This window comes from Triplophysa rosa, linkage group LG23, assembly GCF_024868665.1.
Source record: "Triplophysa rosa linkage group LG23, Trosa_1v2, whole genome shotgun sequence".
Taxonomy (NCBI): domain Eukaryota; kingdom Metazoa; phylum Chordata; class Actinopteri; order Cypriniformes; family Nemacheilidae; genus Triplophysa; species Triplophysa rosa.
The window spans coordinates 5,740,510-5,760,215 of NC_079912.1; the positions used below are offsets into that span (position 1 = coordinate 5,740,510).

The following is a 19,706-nucleotide window of genomic DNA, read 5'->3' on the forward strand; positions in this document are numbered from 1 at the left end:
ACGCAACAGTTCATTTTTAGCTCATGTTAGCTCAGGTCCATTAAATAATATTAACAGATACAACTTTTCATTTTAATAATGTCATACCATATTATAAATTATTATACATATTGAATTACTCATTTTCTGCATTTTTTCTCTTTTATTACATAAAAATTATGTGAAGAAAGTGCTGACTGGATTCTCGCGATGTTCTTTGGGAAGGGGTTCAAAGGATTGTGGGTGATTTCATGCAGCGAAGGATACAGATGTGGTATCCTGCAAAACAGCCTGAACAAAGGACACAAAGCAAAAGCTTCCTTCCAAGCATACTTCTATTTGAGATGTCCTTCGGCGGCACTTGATGCCATGGCACAACCGAGATTTGCAACCTGCCCAGGCGTCCTTGCGTTTGAGAAACACCCAAAGTGTATTAAAAGCGCTTTTACCATAAAACAGGGTATGTATGCGGCACGTAGTGTTTCTTTATAGCGCAACAGCGCCATCCACTGACCTGGCATGCATAATACATAGTTTTTATTCGTTTTCCCAGAGCCATGTAAATGCAGATCGTTTTGATAACGCTGTCATGTGTACACAAAGGAAAAAGGTTTCAGTTTTTCATCATAAACGTCCTCAAAATGGTATTTTGTGCATTTTAATTCACAGAAATCCTACAAAGTGTGTCGCCTCTCAAAAACGGTTTCCTTTTTGTTACATCCACAACGCATGCTATTTTGTTATGTACAGTATGTTCCTTTTTTTAAATAGAAAATTTGTGCTTAGACTGATATTTTTTCTGATGTCTGGACTCTACACTGAAAAAACGAACTTTTTGGTTTAGTAAAATATATTAGATTAATCCTCATACTTTCTACGTAGTAATATAAAAATTTGTTGATAACTAGATTTTCGTAAGTAAAATTATAAAGAAATACACTTCATGTTTTTTAATTAAATTAATAAATTAATTCATGTAGGAAATGAACTGTGTGGGATAAATAAGCGTTATTATATATTTTCTCGTATTATTTAATTGTTTTATAGTCACTGCACATAGTCCTAAAAATACTAAGTAAATTTTTATAAAAAACTTTAGTGCGTTCAAGTTGCAAGTTGGCGCAATTGCGCATGCGCCATTGGACAAGACAATCTTACCGCGTTTTGGATCAGAGGCGATTGGGGCTGTTTCACGCGGCTAGTTGAACTAAGGCGAGTTATTACTTTTCTCCTGTAATCTGTGTCATTTTATAGGTCTGTGAGCATTTTTATAGTTTTTGTTAGGTGATTTTGTTGTAAAACTTCAATATTGTTCACTTAAATAATGTTAATGTTAGGGGACACATTTAACCGTAATGAGGCCCATGCACTTTCCATAGCCATTTACAAAGCATCAGGCTCATACAGAAGTTAGTTTAAAACCAAACAAATTTCTGTGGGTCGACGGTGATTTCATGTCAAAAAATAAAAACATTTGATTTGAAATTTGCATTCCATTTTGCCTACACGTTATGCGATTACTAATCAGGCAGATCCCTTTTGAAATATTTGATGACGTGTTCCAATTCGCCTACATATATTGCGTAAATACATATATTCACTGAAAAACGTAACCGTTTCTTATCTATTATGGTAAAGTACATGAATAGACGACACATTGAGTGCTTTGGACCGTTGCTGCAGCAGCAATACTTTATGGAGTCCGCCAAATTCGACCACACAAACAAAACACTGCATTGAACACAGCAGCATGCTAAGTGTTGCGGATACTGCGCAAGACATTAGATGGCCGTCGATTAACATATCGATTAACTTTGAAGTTGTCGAGAATAAAACGCAGAAAGATTGTACGGAAAAGTAAAGTATTTCATTTGAATAATTTAAAAAGAGAAAACATTCGTTCATTTTTTTTTAACAGTTTTTGTATCAGCATATTGACAAATCAAACAGTGAAAAAATGGCAGTAAGTCTGCTTTTCATATTTTTTTAACTAATAACAGCATACAAATATATTGCAAACTGGAGATTGAAAAGACCAAATAATCATTGTATGCATCTGGTTAAACGGTAACATTGGTAGAACATTTGTGGTAAAGTAAATGTATTATGAAATGTCGTAGTATAACGTCTAAAGACGATTGAGATTCTAAATAATTGATGAAATATTTTTGTACCCACACAGATCGTATCCATTGAAATTGTTAGAGAAATGTAAATGTCAGAGCTGCACAATGATGATTACTTGTTTGTGTTTAAATGGCAGTTGTGCACAGTGCAATATGGTGATGTCATTGATGTATGATTTGTCTGATTTAGCTGTGTCAGAATACAGCTGCTTGTATTTCAGCAGAATGTTCTATCTGTAATTTAATGTATTATCATTAATTCTGTTGTTCTAATATAAAAAAATTGTCTGTTTATTTACAGGGTTACTAGATCTCAGATTCCTGATTTTCCGCACTGCTGTCTGGTGTGTCATCAAGGAGAAGCAGTAGGCTTCTAATGTTATACATTGGCCATGCACATATTGCAAATTCGAGACATCAAAACGTGTAGAGCTTTTAAAGCATTATAGATTGAAACATCCACACACTGGTCAAGGATGGTCAGTGCCCTGCTTGTACTTGGATTGTCCGTGCTCACTTAGAGGTTGGGGGGAACTTCGTACACATTTGTCTAGAGCCTTGAAGTAAAGAGGCAGGAGCTTCTCAATGAGGTGATGAAAAAGAACAAATGTAATGTGATAAAACAAAAATGGCCAAAACATTCTCCTATCGAAGGCTTGAGGTTGTGAGTGGTAGTCCAGCTGTTGAGGATTTCAAAAAGAGATGGCCTGCATTATTTTGTGAAGCTAAGGTATGTAAATCTAACCCCTTAAATGTTACCATCTCCTTTGAGCAGTAACAATAACTTGATTACTTATATTGTTTCAGGTGAAAGAGGAATTTAGGAGAATAACTACAATTTATCTGGAGCAGAGCTTCATGTACAAACTTGACCTTTACACGCCAAAACCTATTGCCCTAATGAAGCTCAAGGGAGGTGTTGCGGGGACAAAGCTGAGGCCGCACTTGGACGAACTGAGTCAGGTATGTTTGTTTAAAATTGTTCACTTTATTCAGGATGATAGGTGTACTGTCTCTCACACACTGTGTGCACACAGCATCAGTCCTCACACTCATTAGTCCTGGGATGAACCTAAAAATTATAACGTAAAACAGAAAGGGCTATTGTAAGTAAAGGAACCATTCATAACATAATGTAATATAAAAATGTTGTAGTTATATTTCGCAGTTTAAACAGCAAAGAATGGTAATAGACTTAAAACAGCAACTGATACAACCACAAGGCACACAGGAACCAGACATGGCTCTTGCTCTGTTTACTGAAATCACATTTTCTTGTATGTGTATGCCTTTGTATTCCCACTTGGCAGTTTATTGTCTGTGAATATTGGCTATGTGTTGACAATATTATTCTCTTCACAGAACCAAAGCATTGAGATGAGATGTGAAGCTATTATCCGGAGCCTCATAGTGTACCTTGGCGAGAAAGAAGAGGAACTTTTTGAAGATTGCCTGGTAAAGCTTTTTTTTTAAATTACATGTACCATAAAGTTAACCCTGAAGTAAAAGTGGCACACAAATTCTTAATCTAATGTCATGTTCTACTAAAATATTTGAGGGTGGTTTACCTGTACAAGCCAGGTCATTTGTCTTGTTAATTATATGCAGGAGGAAAGCCGCAGTGACGCCATGCAACACATCCTTAAGATTCTGGTGGTCCATCTATCTGATGGAGAGGATCCAGTGGATGTATCCATTCTTCTTGAAGGCAAGGAGATCTTACCAGGATGCCACAATTTGGCTAAAGCTTGTGCACTACTTATGGGGTTGATTTATACCCTCAACCTCGCATACCCCAGAGCCCTGCGCTATACTTTTGAAGTGTTTCAGAAACGTTTTCTAGAACTGGATGGGATGAAGTTGTCCTCTAAAGTTCAAACATTAAAGTCCAAGTTGATGTCTTAAATTTTGTTTGCCATGGCAAGTTCTGCACATTCTTGGGTGCCAGTGTCACCCCAACTCAGTTTTCCATTCTGCAAGTTCTGTTGGACCCTTTGCACAAATATCTTCCGCTGTACAGAAACACTGACTTGGAGCGTCCATCTTCAGTTTTTACTCTCCAAAAGACTGTTGCATTAAATATGACCAGGACTTTATATATTTTTTGTGTTTTAGTGTTTGCATATGCATTTTTTTTGCATATAACAATTGCTGTGTAATACTGTAAACCAGTATGAATATCAAAATCCCTTTTATTATACAAACTTGGTTATACACATGTGCAAGGCACTGGACAAGGATAATATTGCGGGGTTTAAGTTGTTCTGAACTTACTTTTGGTCGTTCTGTTATTTATAACTTGTTTCCATCACTTTTGTACTTATTTTTCTTTTGAACTCCGTTTCAGCCTGGCAAATGGTGGTGGCAAATTAACCTTTAGTAATGTTTTCAATTTTGTGCCTGCTAAGCACCTGGTCTTATTGTCTTTTATCAGGAACCTTTAACATCATTTTTTTGTTTTGTTAAATCGTTATGACCAGGACTTTAGAAACATGGATGTGTTTTCATCTATGTGTTATGCTTTTGGATTCATTTCATCAAGGCAAACAGTGGTGGGAAGTAGTCTTTTTGTAATGTTTTCAGGTCTTTATGTCTTTTATCTAGAGCTTTTAAGATCTTTAATCAATATGTTTTGTTACATTTTTTGATTCATCATTGTTTACCATTGGTGAAAAAATAAATAGAATTGTATTTAAGCTGTGTGATTTGTGTTGAAAGCACAGACAAAGTGATTACATTTATTTGGTAATATATTTATTATTAATAAGGTTTACTCAAGCAGTAAATATAATCTACCCTACAACAGTAAATAAGATTTATCTAAAATTTTTAGGACAGCAATGCTCCAATCTTTAAAAAAAGTAATAGACTTTACCTAAATGATTAAAATAAATCTAACTTCTACAATAAAAATAACTTGTAAAATTTACTTAATAAAATCCTCGTAACAATTTGCACAAACTTTTTTTTGAGTAAAATTTACTGCTTTGATTTCAAGTAAAACTTACCTACCAAAATCAAATAAAATCTACTTAATAAATCAAGAAACATTTGTTAAATAATTAAGTAGATTTTATTTGATTTTGGTAGGTAAGTTTTACTTGAAATCAAAGCAGTAAATTTTACTCAAAAAAAGTTCGTGCAAATTGTTACGAGGATTTTATTAAGTAAATTTTACAAGTTATTTTTTTCAGTGTATCAGCAGCGGTTTGGGAAAATATTAACATGTTCAATTTAATGGTAATATATACGTTCAGTGAGTTTATATTTCAGGTTTTGACAAAAATGTCTAATCCATAACACTGGAATTGTTCTTAAGTTTCAAATTAAGAATGTCTCAAACTATAGGTAGTGAAATTGTGACAACAAAAGTATCATGTGATTTTTACCTCTATATAAAACGATTGCAAACCAATTATCTACTGGAATTAAACTACTGTTTGATATTTCCTGCATTTATATGCATTTATACAACCACCATGTTGGTCGTAGCCCCAAAAACTCAAGGTTGTTGATTTTAACTGTACACATTTTGCGTATTATACTGTAGGTAAAATTAGCTGAAAATTTCTGTCAGAAAATATTTGGCAAAATAAACTACATTTCCTATTCCATGTGTCAGTAAGAATGGTAACATGCATAGATAAAGTATAAATGACCCAATTGATGCACGTAATTATGTTGCATTAGGAGTGGAAAAAGACATAAAGACATGAAATTGCCTAGTGAGTCATTTCATAAAAAAACTGCATGAGTCCACGTGTATTTTTTCACAAAATTTAATTGACCAAATCCATACTCATTAGATGGGAATATTAGCTATAACTATGCCCACACATCACTGTCATTACAGAGGACGACACCTTTCATTTTCTCTCATCTGCTGTCTTTCTCATCATTTTCTCCATCAGTACTTTTCCACTTGTCAAAACAGGGCCTGACTCACTCATTCATCTATTCCACTGAGCTTTCTGTCCTAATTCAGCTGTGGTTAATGTCTCTCTCACTATAAATGCACTGTAGGCCTTCTGATCACTCTTGAATTCAGAGCTCATTGCCGTGATGAGAGAGTAACATTTCTCAGAAGATTTGAAACGTCTACACTGCTCTTCTTCTAGACTTGATGTCATGACTCAATTTCATACTTTAAATATTCCATCCATACCGGGAAGTCCTGAATGATCTCATCCGCTTTCTGACTAAACTTACTAAGACTAAACAAACCCAATCAGGGTAACAAAATCCATTCGGTTAGTAAATATAATGCATGAGAAACACATTGGAAAAACTTAAATGCATTTGCGTACTGCTAACCACCACCACCAATTCAGTTCAACCGGACGTTCTACACAACCTAATCTGTAACCTGTCGAATTATGACAAGCGACTTGCATGCAGCACTTTTGTGTGTGTATGTGCATCTTTTACACAGATGTTGAGAACATTTTACACATGTTGAGAATTTTCCCCTCTAAATAAGAGTATGGCTGTGCCATAAAACCAAATAATTTCAATACCTAGATTTCAGCCAGTGGGCAAACACGGCTGTTTGGCAATGCTGTGCCGGATAACCCTGCCACTGCTTTACGGGATCCAGCTTTAATTCTGCCAGCTGCTAAACAAGTGACTCCACCCTTATGCCGCAGTAAACAGGGTGGGACCAGTCGGTAATAACTCCACCCTGCCCGCACAATGAATGTGTGTGAGTTTAATTAAAGAAATAGAAAGGACATAAACAGATGGGTGGCCAAGTTCCATGTGGTCAGGACTGCACTATGTAATCACTACCTGACACGTCATATTCGCTTACACATTCAACAGGGACTCTCAGCTATTTCCTTCACAAACCATGAGTTCATTTGACCTTAAATAGACATGATGGATGTATAAATGTAATAACAATCTTCGACTCAGACAACATTTCGCCACATGGCCTGAACTGACTTCACGCTTCCTGTGCGTTTTGACCTCACACACTGGGATCTTCGACTACAGCATTCCCTCTCAGCTCTGTTTGATAAGCCATGCTCAGCAAACCTGTTGGTTTATTAGCCTCGCCGGTTTCCTGTGCCGCTGCTCTGCATCAATGTCATCTTTCAGAGCCGTGAGCAGAGGGGAAAAAGCGGACACAAAGGGGTCTTTCTGTAGGCTGCTGCCGGGCTTCTGTCTCTGACCTACATGCCTCCTTCTCTCGATCTTGCCAGACGGAAACATTGAACAAGTCAGGGAGCTCTTCCCAGAAAACCCCAACTAGGAGACGATAGACGAAAGGAAGGAAAAAGCTCTCACGTCTCGGTTCCATCGCCATCCATCGGCGTGACAACTTTCGACCTTTCTATAGTTCGCTACTGTTTACACTGCAGGCTTGTTCACATCGACAGCGGTTTTCAATGAGAGCTGGCGTACTCAGGTGATGAACGACCATTTGGGGGACGTGAAAAATATGGTTGGAGTTTAACATCACGCAAATTAGGAGTAACACGATGTGGCAGCCACCAGCTGAGGTGAAGACAGTACAGCTTAAGCGATCTGATTCCTGTCCGGCCAAATGTAGTTGAGTTGAAACACCTTGTAGTGACCAAAAGTACAACAACCTGGCAACCAACAGGGTGCTAAGAGAGTATGGTTGTATTCGAGCAAAGATATGTCCAGAAGACGTCTTTTCTACGTCGTTGTCGACGTTGACAAGATAACACCTGCTTGCTATCAGAGTAAATAAACAGTCTTGCTGCATTTAGATCATTGAACTCGATTTCCTTAAAGGAGCCATTCTTTTGCTGGTTTTGAAGCTTTGATTATGTTTTTTGGGTGTTTAACAGTGGGTGTTCATGTTTCTAATTTCAAAAACGCTTTATATTTCACATATTTCTAGTCTATTGTTTTCTGCTGTCCTTCTAACAAAACGACTGGATTTCTTCCGGTCTATATAAAATCCCTCCTTCCGAAACGATCAGATTGGTAAAGCTGACCAGGTCTGTCGTGATTGGTTCCCCGCTTAGCACGTGTGTCTGTAGCTGTCCCACCCATAGCATATCAGGCTGTTGTGATTGGTCGGTGTCCCTCTCAGTGCACGTGTATTCATAAGCTTTGGCTTTTAGCAATAAACGGTAACATGGCGTCAACTTCACTTCATCAGTTAAACACATGCGGATCGATCGAAGTGTAACGGAGGTCTGCTAGTGCATGTGCAAACGTCAATCTTTGTTAGAGATTGCAACATTTTTCCTACTATGGCGAGGGAAATGACACCGGACCGATTGCGTCAGACCTCAGTGTTTCCCCTACCATTACCTTAGGGAGGCGCCCCTCCCCCTTGAAGGTGAAGTTAATTTTTTTTATTTAGCGTTAGATCACAAGAGAAGTCATTTAAGGTTACCTTCCCTATATAACATGTCTATACCTTGTTCTCGTACTAAATAAACTAAATATGTTATTTATCCCTGATCTAGAGTAAGAAAAGGACTGTGAAAATGACTATGGACCCCTCACATCCAAACCATCATCTCTTTGAACTTTTGCTGTCTGGTTGGCGCTACAGAGCAATAAGCACCAAAACAACAAGACACAAAAAAAATGTTCTTTCCTCATGCAATCTACGTCATGAAGTTAAATGGTCTAACGACTGTGCAATTAATAACATTGTCCAATAGTAAGCAAATGTAATACTAATTATATCCACCTGATAATAGTCTATTTTTATATCATTTTTGTGTAAATAATTTTTCGTTATGCTGTATATAGCACATATTTTGTAGATACAATATATATACATGCATAGTTTTACACTACATCTTATTTTTATTCTTTTCTATTCATTTTTATATATAGATAACCTGTGTATTGTATTGTGTTATAGACTCTGTGTGCTGCTGTTTTTGTGCAATGGATGCTTCTTTCACCGTAACACATTTATTGTATGTGCAGATATACTTCACAATAAAGCTCTTTCTGATTCTATTTTTTAGAGAATGTGGTGGACAACATGCATCTCAGAATCTTTTGTCAAGCACAAAATTGAAAAACACAGTAGATGTCAATTTTTTTTAACGTAATGATTTTATATTATACATGGAAAAGTTTTATTTAATAATGTAATAACGTTATTAGTAATGTATATTGCCATTATATAACCTTTTATGTAGGCACATATGCGAAGTAATCAGACGTAGTGTAGATGTTCAATAATGTCTTTCAGCTAGAATTTTGTATAAATCTGGGCCGTGACCTGAATCGCCAGTCTTTACGGTACTCTTAAATAGCAAAAATCTCCACCTTTTGAAAATAGGACGTTCTTTTATGCCGTGCCGTTTGTAAACAGTATTTTGACTAATCAGCGCATGTGCGGCTGAGAGTGCATCTGGTCTTCAGCGAGACCCTTCTCAATTCTGTTAAAGACAATATCTCGCTTGGCATTGAACTTTGAGCTTTATCATTTTGAAGATATTGTTTATGCTCTAACAGCAACATTACACACTAACTAAAGTTTGAAAATTGGCATCACAGGGAATGACTGCTTTAATAGTCTGAAATTAGTCTGATTTTTTTTAAGTTTGTGTAGAGATCCCCTGGACGTCAATATTAGATGTTCAGAAGACGTCTGAAAAAGACGTAGTCAAACCTTTACTTTTGACCCTTAAAGAGACGTCTTTTCAACGACGACAAAGACTTTTGGACAATTTTGGCCGTTGACATCTTTTGGACATACCTTTGCTCAGGGGGCTAACGTATTTTAGTTGGTTGTTAAAGGACCAGTTGAGCATACTGACCCATCTGTATGGCTTTAAAGAGAACAAGCTAATGTAGTATAATTCCAGTTAAAAAGATCCAGCTGCATGGATGGAGGAAATACTCCCACACGCTCATTATAATGTTACATTCCAACTGATCATCCATCTTTCTCAACACACAAGTTCAAGTAAGTGTCACTGACCGACCGTATAACAGTGATTGCATCAGTTTGTAACACGAATGTTACTAATGTTAATGTAAGAGCTGTCATCTGACCAGTATTTACTGCACAGCAAAATCGCTAGTGTTATAAAAGGTCAAATTAACACTCACAGTGTATATATAATCCACACTATCGAAGTGTGGATTATATATACACAGTGAGAGTTAATTTGACCTTTTTTAACACTGGCGATTTTACTGTGTGTCAATCATTTCTCATCTGAGCTAAACTATTATCAGACTAGCATGTTACAGGTCACAGCCACACACAATAGCGTGACATTTTTAAGGTTTGCCATGACATTTTGAGCCATTTGAAATGCATGTATGAAGTAGTTTCATTTTTTTCTTCCATATAAGGTGCAGTATAACATGCAGGCTCATTGGTTAAATTTATGGATGTTTACCGTTTTAATCTATCGTCTACACTCTTAAATATGCTGGGATGTTTTAACCCATTGTTGAGTCAAAGTAATATTTTTTGGGGTTTATTTAACCCAACGGCTGGGTTTGTCACTTTTTGACCCAACAATGGATTCAAAATAATGAATAATTCATGTTTATGTGAAATTTTATTGTAGAACGGCCATAATTTGTTCTGCAGAACATTTAATGAATTTTAGCTTATTTTGTCATGCAAAATTCAGCATTTTGTCATAAAACATTTTCCCCACAAAGCCGTTACTGTCAACTGAAGATAAAAGAATATTTCAAAAAAATCTTTTTATTATTTCAGAAATTTCAAAATAAGTTAATTGACCTGGGTGAGACATTTATAAGGAACAACTTTCAGAGAAAGTAAAACATTTAACATCTCTGAGACATTATCAGTTTCAAATACATGTTACCTTGTATTTTACAGTAAAACACCAACAAACATTTGTCTCAAAAACTTCAACCAGGATTCGTTTTCACCCCTGTTGTTTCTTGCTGTGCAAAGATACAAAATTATATTTCTTTGTCGTACATATCTTTGTTGAAGCTGGTCGTACTGTTTGACAATATATCCACAATTCGTAGTTGCTGTAAAAGTCATGTAACTTCAGCAATAACTGTATATTATTTCTGTAAACAGAAGAACTGTTGAAGGCGTGTGTTAATGCATCCCCACTAACAACTCACCAATATAAACAAAGCAAGATTTACAGTACATTGACAATAAACTCCTTTACAACGTAAAATGAAAAGTAAAGCAGCCACTTTTTCAGCTGGAGGGGTGGCGAACAGTAAAATATTGCTGCCTTTAAAGTCATGTCAGAATTATTGTATTTAGGACATTACATAAACACATAAATGCACTAATATTAATCATTTTAGTCTGTTTGTGAACAAGTGAGAAAGAAATATGAAATAGCCTATAGCCTCTATTTGATTTCCAACCAAAATGACTTGAAAGCACATTGTCATAATAATTTATGAAATTATAAGAGGGAACTTCCCAAGAGGACTTAAAGGCAGCAACAACGAATGAGTGCTAACACTAAACACCCCAAACCAATTCAAATGAAGTTACTGACCTGATGTGTGGCCAACGTTACAGTAGAGTTACAGTCAAATCTCTCAGCAAGGTTTGTATGTCTGTCTGAGTGAGTCTATGTGTGCAGCGACCTTTATTAAACTTCTGTTGAACAGCATTTTTCCTCCTCTCGAAACAGTAGTAAATATTTTTGAAGACAGCATACAAACAGCCACACGACACACAAACCAGGAATATTCCAGCAAAAACAAACACAACCAAACAGATGACACGATACAAATTTCTAATTTAAAAAAGGCAACAAAAAAAAGATGAAACCAGCTGGAAGTGGATGTCTGTCTTAAGCTGGTTTTTGGATTGCCAGATGGTCTTCAAACCTGATCAGAACCCCCTCTAAAACCAGCAAACAGACTAGTTTCAACAGCCTGGCCAAACTGGGAGACCACATCAGGCTAGTTTTCAGCAGCGTGTGTGCATGCCTATGGATCTATGAAGGACACCGCAATGTAGCGTGCGCCTCCTGTGGTAGGTAGTCCTTCATGGAGATGAGTGAGTCTACCTGGATGCATAAAGCTCCAGCCTTTTCTAGGAGACTCTATAGAGCAGTTATATCTGTGAAATCGACATCCTCCACCCTAAAACAGAAGGGAATATGTTTACTTTTTTTGCTGAATGGGTAATATTGGTGGTTAAATTGGTCAAAAACCAACTTTGTTTTAGATATGTTACACAAGCATACCTGAAAGTCTATGCCTTTGTTGTTCAGAGCAACATTGATGGTAAATGTTGAGGAATCGTGATGCGGTCTCAGATAGGCCTGTCTGTCTGGTGTATACTTCACCACAAAGTTCATAATAGAATAGCCCTGAAAAAAAATGACACAGACAAAATGAAAACCCCAACAGTAGCTGACTGCCCTAAGCCAGAACAGATTTAATAGACTTGTGTTTCGACTGCCTCATTTACAGTATGTGGTAAATACTGTAGTATATACTGTAAAGTTGAGCATTTACTGTCTCTACTGGTGCCAACTATAGTTCACATTCCACATGTCAAATCAACCAGAGACTAAAGTGCTCATTGAGTGAACACTAGACAAATACCTCCACCCACAAGATACGAGAGAGCGAGAGAGAGAGATGACTTGACTCATTCCATGAGTCAAGTCAACCAAAGCCATCATTCAGCAGGATCTGAAAGTTTTATAGTTGGCCGTTGGTATAAGCCTTGTCTCTATGACAGCCCAAAGCTTTTTTAAACTTTAAACAAAAAATGTTTGGAACAGATGTTTTGTTTCTATATCATGTATTTTCACCGGAATAATAATTGTCTATATATGATCTGAACCCCTTATAGTGCCCCTTATAGTGCTTTCAACGTGCATGGGCAGCATGTTTTTTAATGACTGACAAGTCTAGCTAAACATTCTGCCCATGCAGTATGAAAGCACTATATATACAGTATGCTATTTTTGACATATGTATATATTATTCCAGTGAAAAAAACAATAACTTCAATTATTTGGGGAAAATTCCAAATACATAAGAGAAAATGGACAGCATCCAAGCTAAATTTCACTCATTTTCTTCAAGAGACAAAGGACGGCTCCGGTTCGGAAAACATTGTTAATAAACAAAAGCAATGAAGACTTAATAAGTCTAATATTTTTCATGAATATATCATATTTGAATAATGGACATTTGACTTTTTGTTCTTGTTGTACATTTTATAGAACATATATTGTCATATATGTTCTGCATAATGTACATTGTTTTGTATATTGTGTTAATAAAATAAAAAGCACTGTATTATAGTGTGAGTATATGAAAACCATAAAAAATCGGACAAACGCAACCAAAACTCTAAATTGGGCCTACTCATTACAGTACGGACTTTAGCGAGGGAAAATAGGGTAAAACAATTATAAAAATATTGGTTGTGCGAAATGTCAGAATATTTAGCTTTGGGGAAAAATATGTCCTTCACATTTTCTTGAAAGGCTTATCAAAGTTCCTCCTAACAGTGTCCATCAAACTCAAGCAAACAGTAGAGGACAAAATGCATCAGAGGACGACAGAAATAGAGAGAAAAGGAGATATGTAGGACAGACATTCTTCAACACAAGCTCAGACTTACTGATTTAAAAGCTGATTTGGTCCAAACCCAGACAAGACCGACTCACCTTGGTGTAATAGCCCGAGAAGACCTTGAGAGTCACAGGAGAGATGAATTCTCTGATAAAGTGAAGCCACTCATTATCAAAATCGATCTGTTTCATATGTATGTCATCTGTCGGGACACTCTCGTAGCCTCCAGTGATTCGCTTGTCCTGAGGATAGAAAACAGAAGACTTGACATGAAGTCAATGATAAACCTTAAATGTTATCAGATAGTAATTTAAAGAATTTCCCCTGAATATTTTTTAAACACCTTCATGTCTTTAAAGGGGATGTGCAATGGCGTTTCATGCATTCTGACTTCTTTACAATGTTAAACATGCTGTCTTCTCATGCTTGATATTGTCAACTTGTCAAAAAAATGAGTTGGACGTATAACGTAGTATTTCGGTGCTCGATACACTCCCCCAAGGTTCGTATAGGTTTCGGAAAGATTTTCGAATATGAAAAACCGTTACGTAACAACTTTTCTTAGTTCCTTATTGGGCAATTCTCCCAGAAAAGCACACCGTGGCAAGGCAAAAGAAATAGCCCGCCCACGCGTCGACCAACGAGCGATAGGAAGACCCGCTTATCAAGATTGGCTGCAGCTGCAACTCGTTAGTCTTGCAATAGTGAGAGAAGTTGAGGTGTGTTTGTTTGTTCACTGCATTTCAGTGATGGATGTTATATGTTCGGTCTGAAATGAGCGACGCCTGGTTGTTCCATCACAGTGAGGCACCAAATTGCTTGCAAAACCTTTACATATTCGGGTCCCCTTTGGTGGAATGAACTACTAGCCTCCATCCGAACTGCAGCATCCTTCACAAGTTTCAAAAAACAGCTCAAAACTTACCTGTCCGCATCCGGACATGAACCGCACGCGGTAAGTGAAACTAAGTCATATGTCTGTGTTTTGTTGGCAATGAGTGCGCACGTGCTTTAGTTCCGCCCTCCCCGAACACGTCGTATGTTTTCGGAAATAATCATGAAGCTGTATCTGTCTTTTATGAATGTGATCAAACTAAAGACTCTATGGATATTTGAAGGGTACGACACTATTCTGTAAGTACTCAAGATATTCAGAAACGTTCTGAGTTACGGCCACTTTAATGTTGAATATGAGCGTGACTGCAATCAAATTATGGATTCACTTTGTTTATGAACCGCTTGATCCAGTTCACAAATCCAACAGAATGATTAATTTATAAATCGGAATAATCTGATCACGAATCAGACTTCAGCTAACCAATTTAACAGCTCACTGGAGGAGAAGATCATTGCATGGAAAAGACTCTTTGAAATGTTATTGTTTCACAGAAGAAAGTAAGTTATACAGCTTTGGGCGAGTAAATGACAGAATTTTCTTTTTCATGCACTAATCTTTGAGTCTTTTATGGGTGTGATTCCTGTGCAAAGTGTACAGACTGTTTTGAAGCCGGCGGGTTTATCTGACCTGGTGTTTTCCACCAGACCATGACCCATAGTTTTCCATCTCCTCCACCAGCTCATTGCAGGCTTTCTCGGAGAGCACAGGGAACCAGAAGACATCTGGGCAGGGCTGCAGAAATATAAACAGGTGCTTAATATCATCCGGTCATCTCTTAATTTACTTGGACACAGTGCAAAGACAAAACCATGTCAAGTAAGGTATCAAAATGTTGCTGCTTTAACGTTTATAGTTTCTACCTGCTCCAAGAGATTTTCAGTGAAAATCTGTGTGTAGTTGGGGTGGATGTATTTCTCTCTCCAGTCCTGTGGAGAAGAAAGAGGATTACAGTATTTCTGCACTGTATTTATCCAAACAGCGCCCAGTCCCTCTGCGTTCATTCAACAGATGGACTAAAACCAGGCCAGATGGAGATCAACACATACAGTACTGCACTTATGTTTACTCTTTCAGCACTCCACTTCATTATCCATGACAAATGTGTCTCTTAATGAAAACAGCTTCTGGATTCTGATACCCTGTTGTTTTTGTATCAAACACTTTACAGAAGACATTTGGTCATATAGCTACTCACCAGCGGGTTTTCGAATATTTGCCATAAGTCATTGTTATGATGAGATGTGTTGTAGTTGGCCGTTGAAATGAGCCTTCCAAACTCGTGCCGATTCGTGATGTACATGAAAACTCCCTGTTTCCGACAAAGAAAATGACTTTAGAGCTTGTACATTCAAGGTGGGAAAATATCCAACATTAACAATCCATATGAAATTGTAAATGCAAAATAAGTATTAAATCAAATCTGACGTTGGATTATTCCACAACCAAACAGTGTGGGATAATACCCGAGGACAGATATTGAGGAGGGATGTGAGTGGGAACAGAACTGGAACACAGGGAGATTTGGGAATAGAGCAATTCCAGGAACCAGAATTCCTGTTAACTATTCTAGAAGCAGGGACAAGGGTTCAGAACTTGATTTACTCTCAGTCAAGGCTTTTTAATAAGATACCGGCATCAGTGATCATTCACCGACACTGTCATTGTTGGATTGCTGGATGTGCTTCATACAGGACATGCCCAGACTGAGATAAGTCAAGGAGCTTGTGAGGGTAAGCTTCATGTTATGGCTGTGTTTAGGAAGGGAATGGTCTACTCTAATGCGTGGGATCTTTATCACCGCCTTCATAAGCCTTTCCACCACTTAGCTCAAGCGGCAGGATTTGATGGTGCTGTGTAATATGTGGTGCTTTCTCTCCAGGTTTACTCCATCAAAGAGCAGGTGTAGATGATCAAACTCAAAACAACAACATCACTTTCCCAAAAGGCTTGGCTTGTTTTCTGAACACATCTGTCTGAGGAAGATGCGTTTCAAAATGCGCTTCAAATATTTATATAATAATATTTATATAATCAAACATCTGAAAGCGTACGAATACATGCATATACGTTTATGGAAACCATGTTATAACCACATTGAACGTAAAATGTGGATTTGTGTTTTTTCCTCATGCATATTGGTAGTAATTCTTATAATCTCAAAAGTTAGATTATAAATTAATGTCTGTTGTTTGATTATAAAAAAATAAATAAAATATTAAATTCTAGTGCATGTTGTTTATCTACTATTTACATTAAATACTACAATTAGTAATGGTTGGATTATTGCTTGCTTAGCCTTTGGGAAAGAGATTGGAGCTTGCTGTAAAACATTTATTTGTATTTTACAGTATAGAATAAGTAAAACAAGAGGAACCTTTGGGGGTCTGAGCATATGGAATGATTCCGGAGAAGGAGATTCTCTTTCTCTTTGTATTGTCTAAAATGAAGGAAAAGCACCATGTGAATTATTTAATGAGGGAAAAAAAACGTAAAATAGAAAGAGAGCATGAGGGAAGAAATGGACCCGCCACATATACTGCATATAAAACCTTGCCAGGGTAGAGCTTTTGAAAAACTTGTGCAGCTTTTAGAGTTTTTTAGTTGGACAACTTTCTGGTCAGAGCTTATGCGAAGCTTTAGGTTGTCATTAACAGTTAGTTTAGTAGACATGAAGTCTTTTAGGTGGAAAAAAGCAGTTGTTAGTAGGGTTCGTTGAGAGACAACATAGCAGCCAACCAGACTTTCCCATTTCAATTCAAAGTGATGGGATAGATGTAACAAGGGAAGAGGATGATGGGACATGAAACTGAAAATGCACAGATGCCATGAAAACACAGAACATTCATGCTTTCAACACAAACAGCACATTATATACTCTGGATACTTGCCAGTTACATCCTGATCACAGAGGAACAGCATATGTTTAAAAGCATTGAAAAATATTTGTTTTTATAATAACAGTAAACTATCTATAAATTTAGGCTTAGACTGTATTTTACATTGAACATCATTGAATATTATTAAAAGACAGCAAGAGATGTTGATCTAGTACACTGTATCTGTAGTTACTGTACAGCTCTTTGTTTGGTCATACCAGCTCTCTGGCATTCCTGCACATGGCCAGGTCAGGATCCAGCTTCTCCAAGACAAAAACATTCTTTTCTTTCAGCTCATTCCTCAGAGTCTGGCCCTTTATCAGGTAGACGTGGGCCATGAAGGGGATATTCCACACACCACTGTTAACACAAGACAAAAGGTCAGCTCAGGACATGAACACGTCTTAAAACATACATGCAGGGATCGCTTAAATGCCCTGTATAATATTGATCATGAAAGAGAAAAATTCAAGGAAATTTTGCATGTTTTACTAACTACTTTAATTCACCTACATTTTTTTTTTGCTACAGATTAGCTCATGTAAGTTTAGACATTTAAAAATCTAGAATAAGCCATCTATTTTTGGTAAAAAGCTCAAGTCCTACTGGCTTTGATTTAGTCTAAATGAAATGATCCAGGCATAGATCAGAGCAGGAGAAGATACTCACACACGCTTTCCCTGCACAATATCAATGTAGTCCTCTGATCTTGCATAATAACCATCCAGGCTTAGGGCTCCCCAAAAATTGGACCACAGTTTTCCATGACGGGTGACAAGCGGCCCAATTATTTTTCTGACGGGAAAACGTGATAAAGGAAAAGTTCAATGACGTTAACATCTGTGAGCATCTCTGCTGACAGTCAAGTGTTCCAAAAAATGTGATAACACGAGAAAATGTACATTTAAATCTGTCATTATTTATTCCCCCTCATGTCCTTTCAAACCAGTATGGTTTTCTTTCTTCTGCAGAACACAAAAGAAGATATTGTCAAGAATGTTGGTATCCAAACAACACTGAACCCCATTGACTTTCATTGTATCGAAAAACGATTGGATAACGACTTGTAAAGTAAAAAGCATTGAACAAAAATGTGTCATTTCAATGATCAATATGAGCATATTTTCTTGCGTGAGGTTGTGAAGAGGGCATCGGCTCGTGAAACCGACTGAGCTTCTAAAGTCACACAGTTGGGCACTTCAACTCCATTCTGACCAATAAACGTTGCAAGCATACCGGATATCACTTGACTGAGGTAAACATGTCATTCACATTAGTGGAAATTATAGTGTTGGTCAACAATGTGAAAGCAAGAAAGTAAAATTCCACATGTCCACAGTTCCGAGTTACGATTTCACGCCACAACCCAGAGGTCACAAGAGAGATTTCCCAAGGCTTCTTTAAAGCTTCTTTAAATATCTGAGACGGGCTTCCTCCAGAGTCATGCAAAAGAGTGCTAAGCGCTGTCACATGCTAAATGCAGCACCGTTTAGCCCTGTTTATTGTAGGAGTTCATGCAATACGCCGCTGACTCTTTCCATGCACCATGGGAAAACAGGAAGCCACCCAGGCATATTTTTATACTGCGAGGGATGTGCGTTCAGTCCACAGTGAGATTTTTGAGGTTTTTTGAGGCGCTTGAGGGACAAACGGTTACTTTGGAAGATTCCAGAGGAATGAAATATATGGCATTACAGTAAAATCACCTGTTTTGCTCCATGAGGAGTTTGAGAGTTTGTCGATTGGTGAGCATTACATCTGCATCAATGCTGAAGTAGTAGTCACATAAAAGATCCTTTCTGCACAAATCCCTGTTGAAAAAAGAGTTTTTGTGTTTGTTAATAATAGAAGTAAATTTCTATGCTATGTACAATATAAAAATCAGCTGTTTTTTAATAACGCACAACGTATAGTGACTGATTTTAGGTGTTTTTTTAATAAAATGTATCAATTATTACCGGCAGAAAAAGTGGTGCCTATAAATATTTTTATTTTAAGTAGTAAGACGTAAGTGTAGTATTAAAGTATTACTTGTATTGTTTGTAATGTTGTATGGTTGTGTTATGCACTGTAAAAAAGCAATTTTACATACTTTCACTGTTATTTTTTTTACAGATTTTTCAAGTATAATGTAAAAAACATACAGTATATATGAAGAGTTTGTTTCCAAAATGAGATAACTCCGTTTTCTTTTCAAAAATCATGTCTTTATTGTGTTACTTTCGTTAGTTAGCTGTATTTTTTGTTATTATAGCTTAAATCAAAACAAACCAACTGCAGTTTTGATTGATATTATCTCGTTTTGGAAATAAA

At 36.9% G+C, this 19,706-nt stretch overlaps 2 protein-coding genes across 4 annotated transcripts in view; one reads left to right on the forward strand and one right to left on the reverse strand.

Moving 5' to 3' along the window:
• Positions 1–294: 294 nt before the first annotated feature.
• LOC130547351 (uncharacterized) lies at positions 295–4,679 on the forward strand. Its single transcript, XM_057323233.1, has 5 exons — positions 295–439; positions 2,407–2,835; positions 2,913–3,068; positions 3,468–3,560; positions 3,714–4,679. The coding sequence occupies exons 2-5, from the start codon at positions 2,734–2,736 to the stop codon at positions 4,008–4,010; spliced, it is 648 nt and encodes a 215-aa protein (XP_057179216.1). The 5' UTR covers positions 295–439; positions 2,407–2,733; the 3' UTR covers positions 4,011–4,679.
• A 6,114-nt stretch (positions 4,680–10,793) lies between these two features.
• Positions 10,794–19,706, reverse strand: part of plod2 (procollagen-lysine, 2-oxoglutarate 5-dioxygenase 2) — a 48,229-nt gene continuing 39,316 nt past the window's right edge. For 2 of the 3 annotated variants that reach the window (XM_057323107.1, XM_057323109.1), the window contains exons 11-20: positions 19,100–19,204; positions 18,063–18,188; positions 17,612–17,753; positions 16,892–16,954; positions 15,713–15,826; positions 15,378–15,443; positions 15,145–15,249; positions 13,715–13,861; positions 12,272–12,397; positions 10,794–12,167 (exon numbers count right to left, since the gene is read on the reverse strand). In XM_057323107.1, the coding sequence (XP_057179090.1) occupies positions 12,012–12,167; positions 12,272–12,397; positions 13,715–13,861; positions 15,145–15,249; positions 15,378–15,443; positions 15,713–15,826; positions 16,892–16,954; positions 17,612–17,753; positions 18,063–18,188; positions 19,100–19,204 (1,150 nt within the window). In that variant the 3' untranslated portion in view covers positions 10,794–12,011. The remainder of the gene's footprint in view (positions 12,168–12,271; positions 12,398–13,714; positions 13,862–15,144; positions 15,250–15,377; positions 15,444–15,712; positions 15,827–16,891; positions 16,955–17,611; positions 17,754–18,062; positions 18,189–19,099; positions 19,205–19,706) is intronic. The other variant, XM_057323108.1, reaches the window with a different exon arrangement.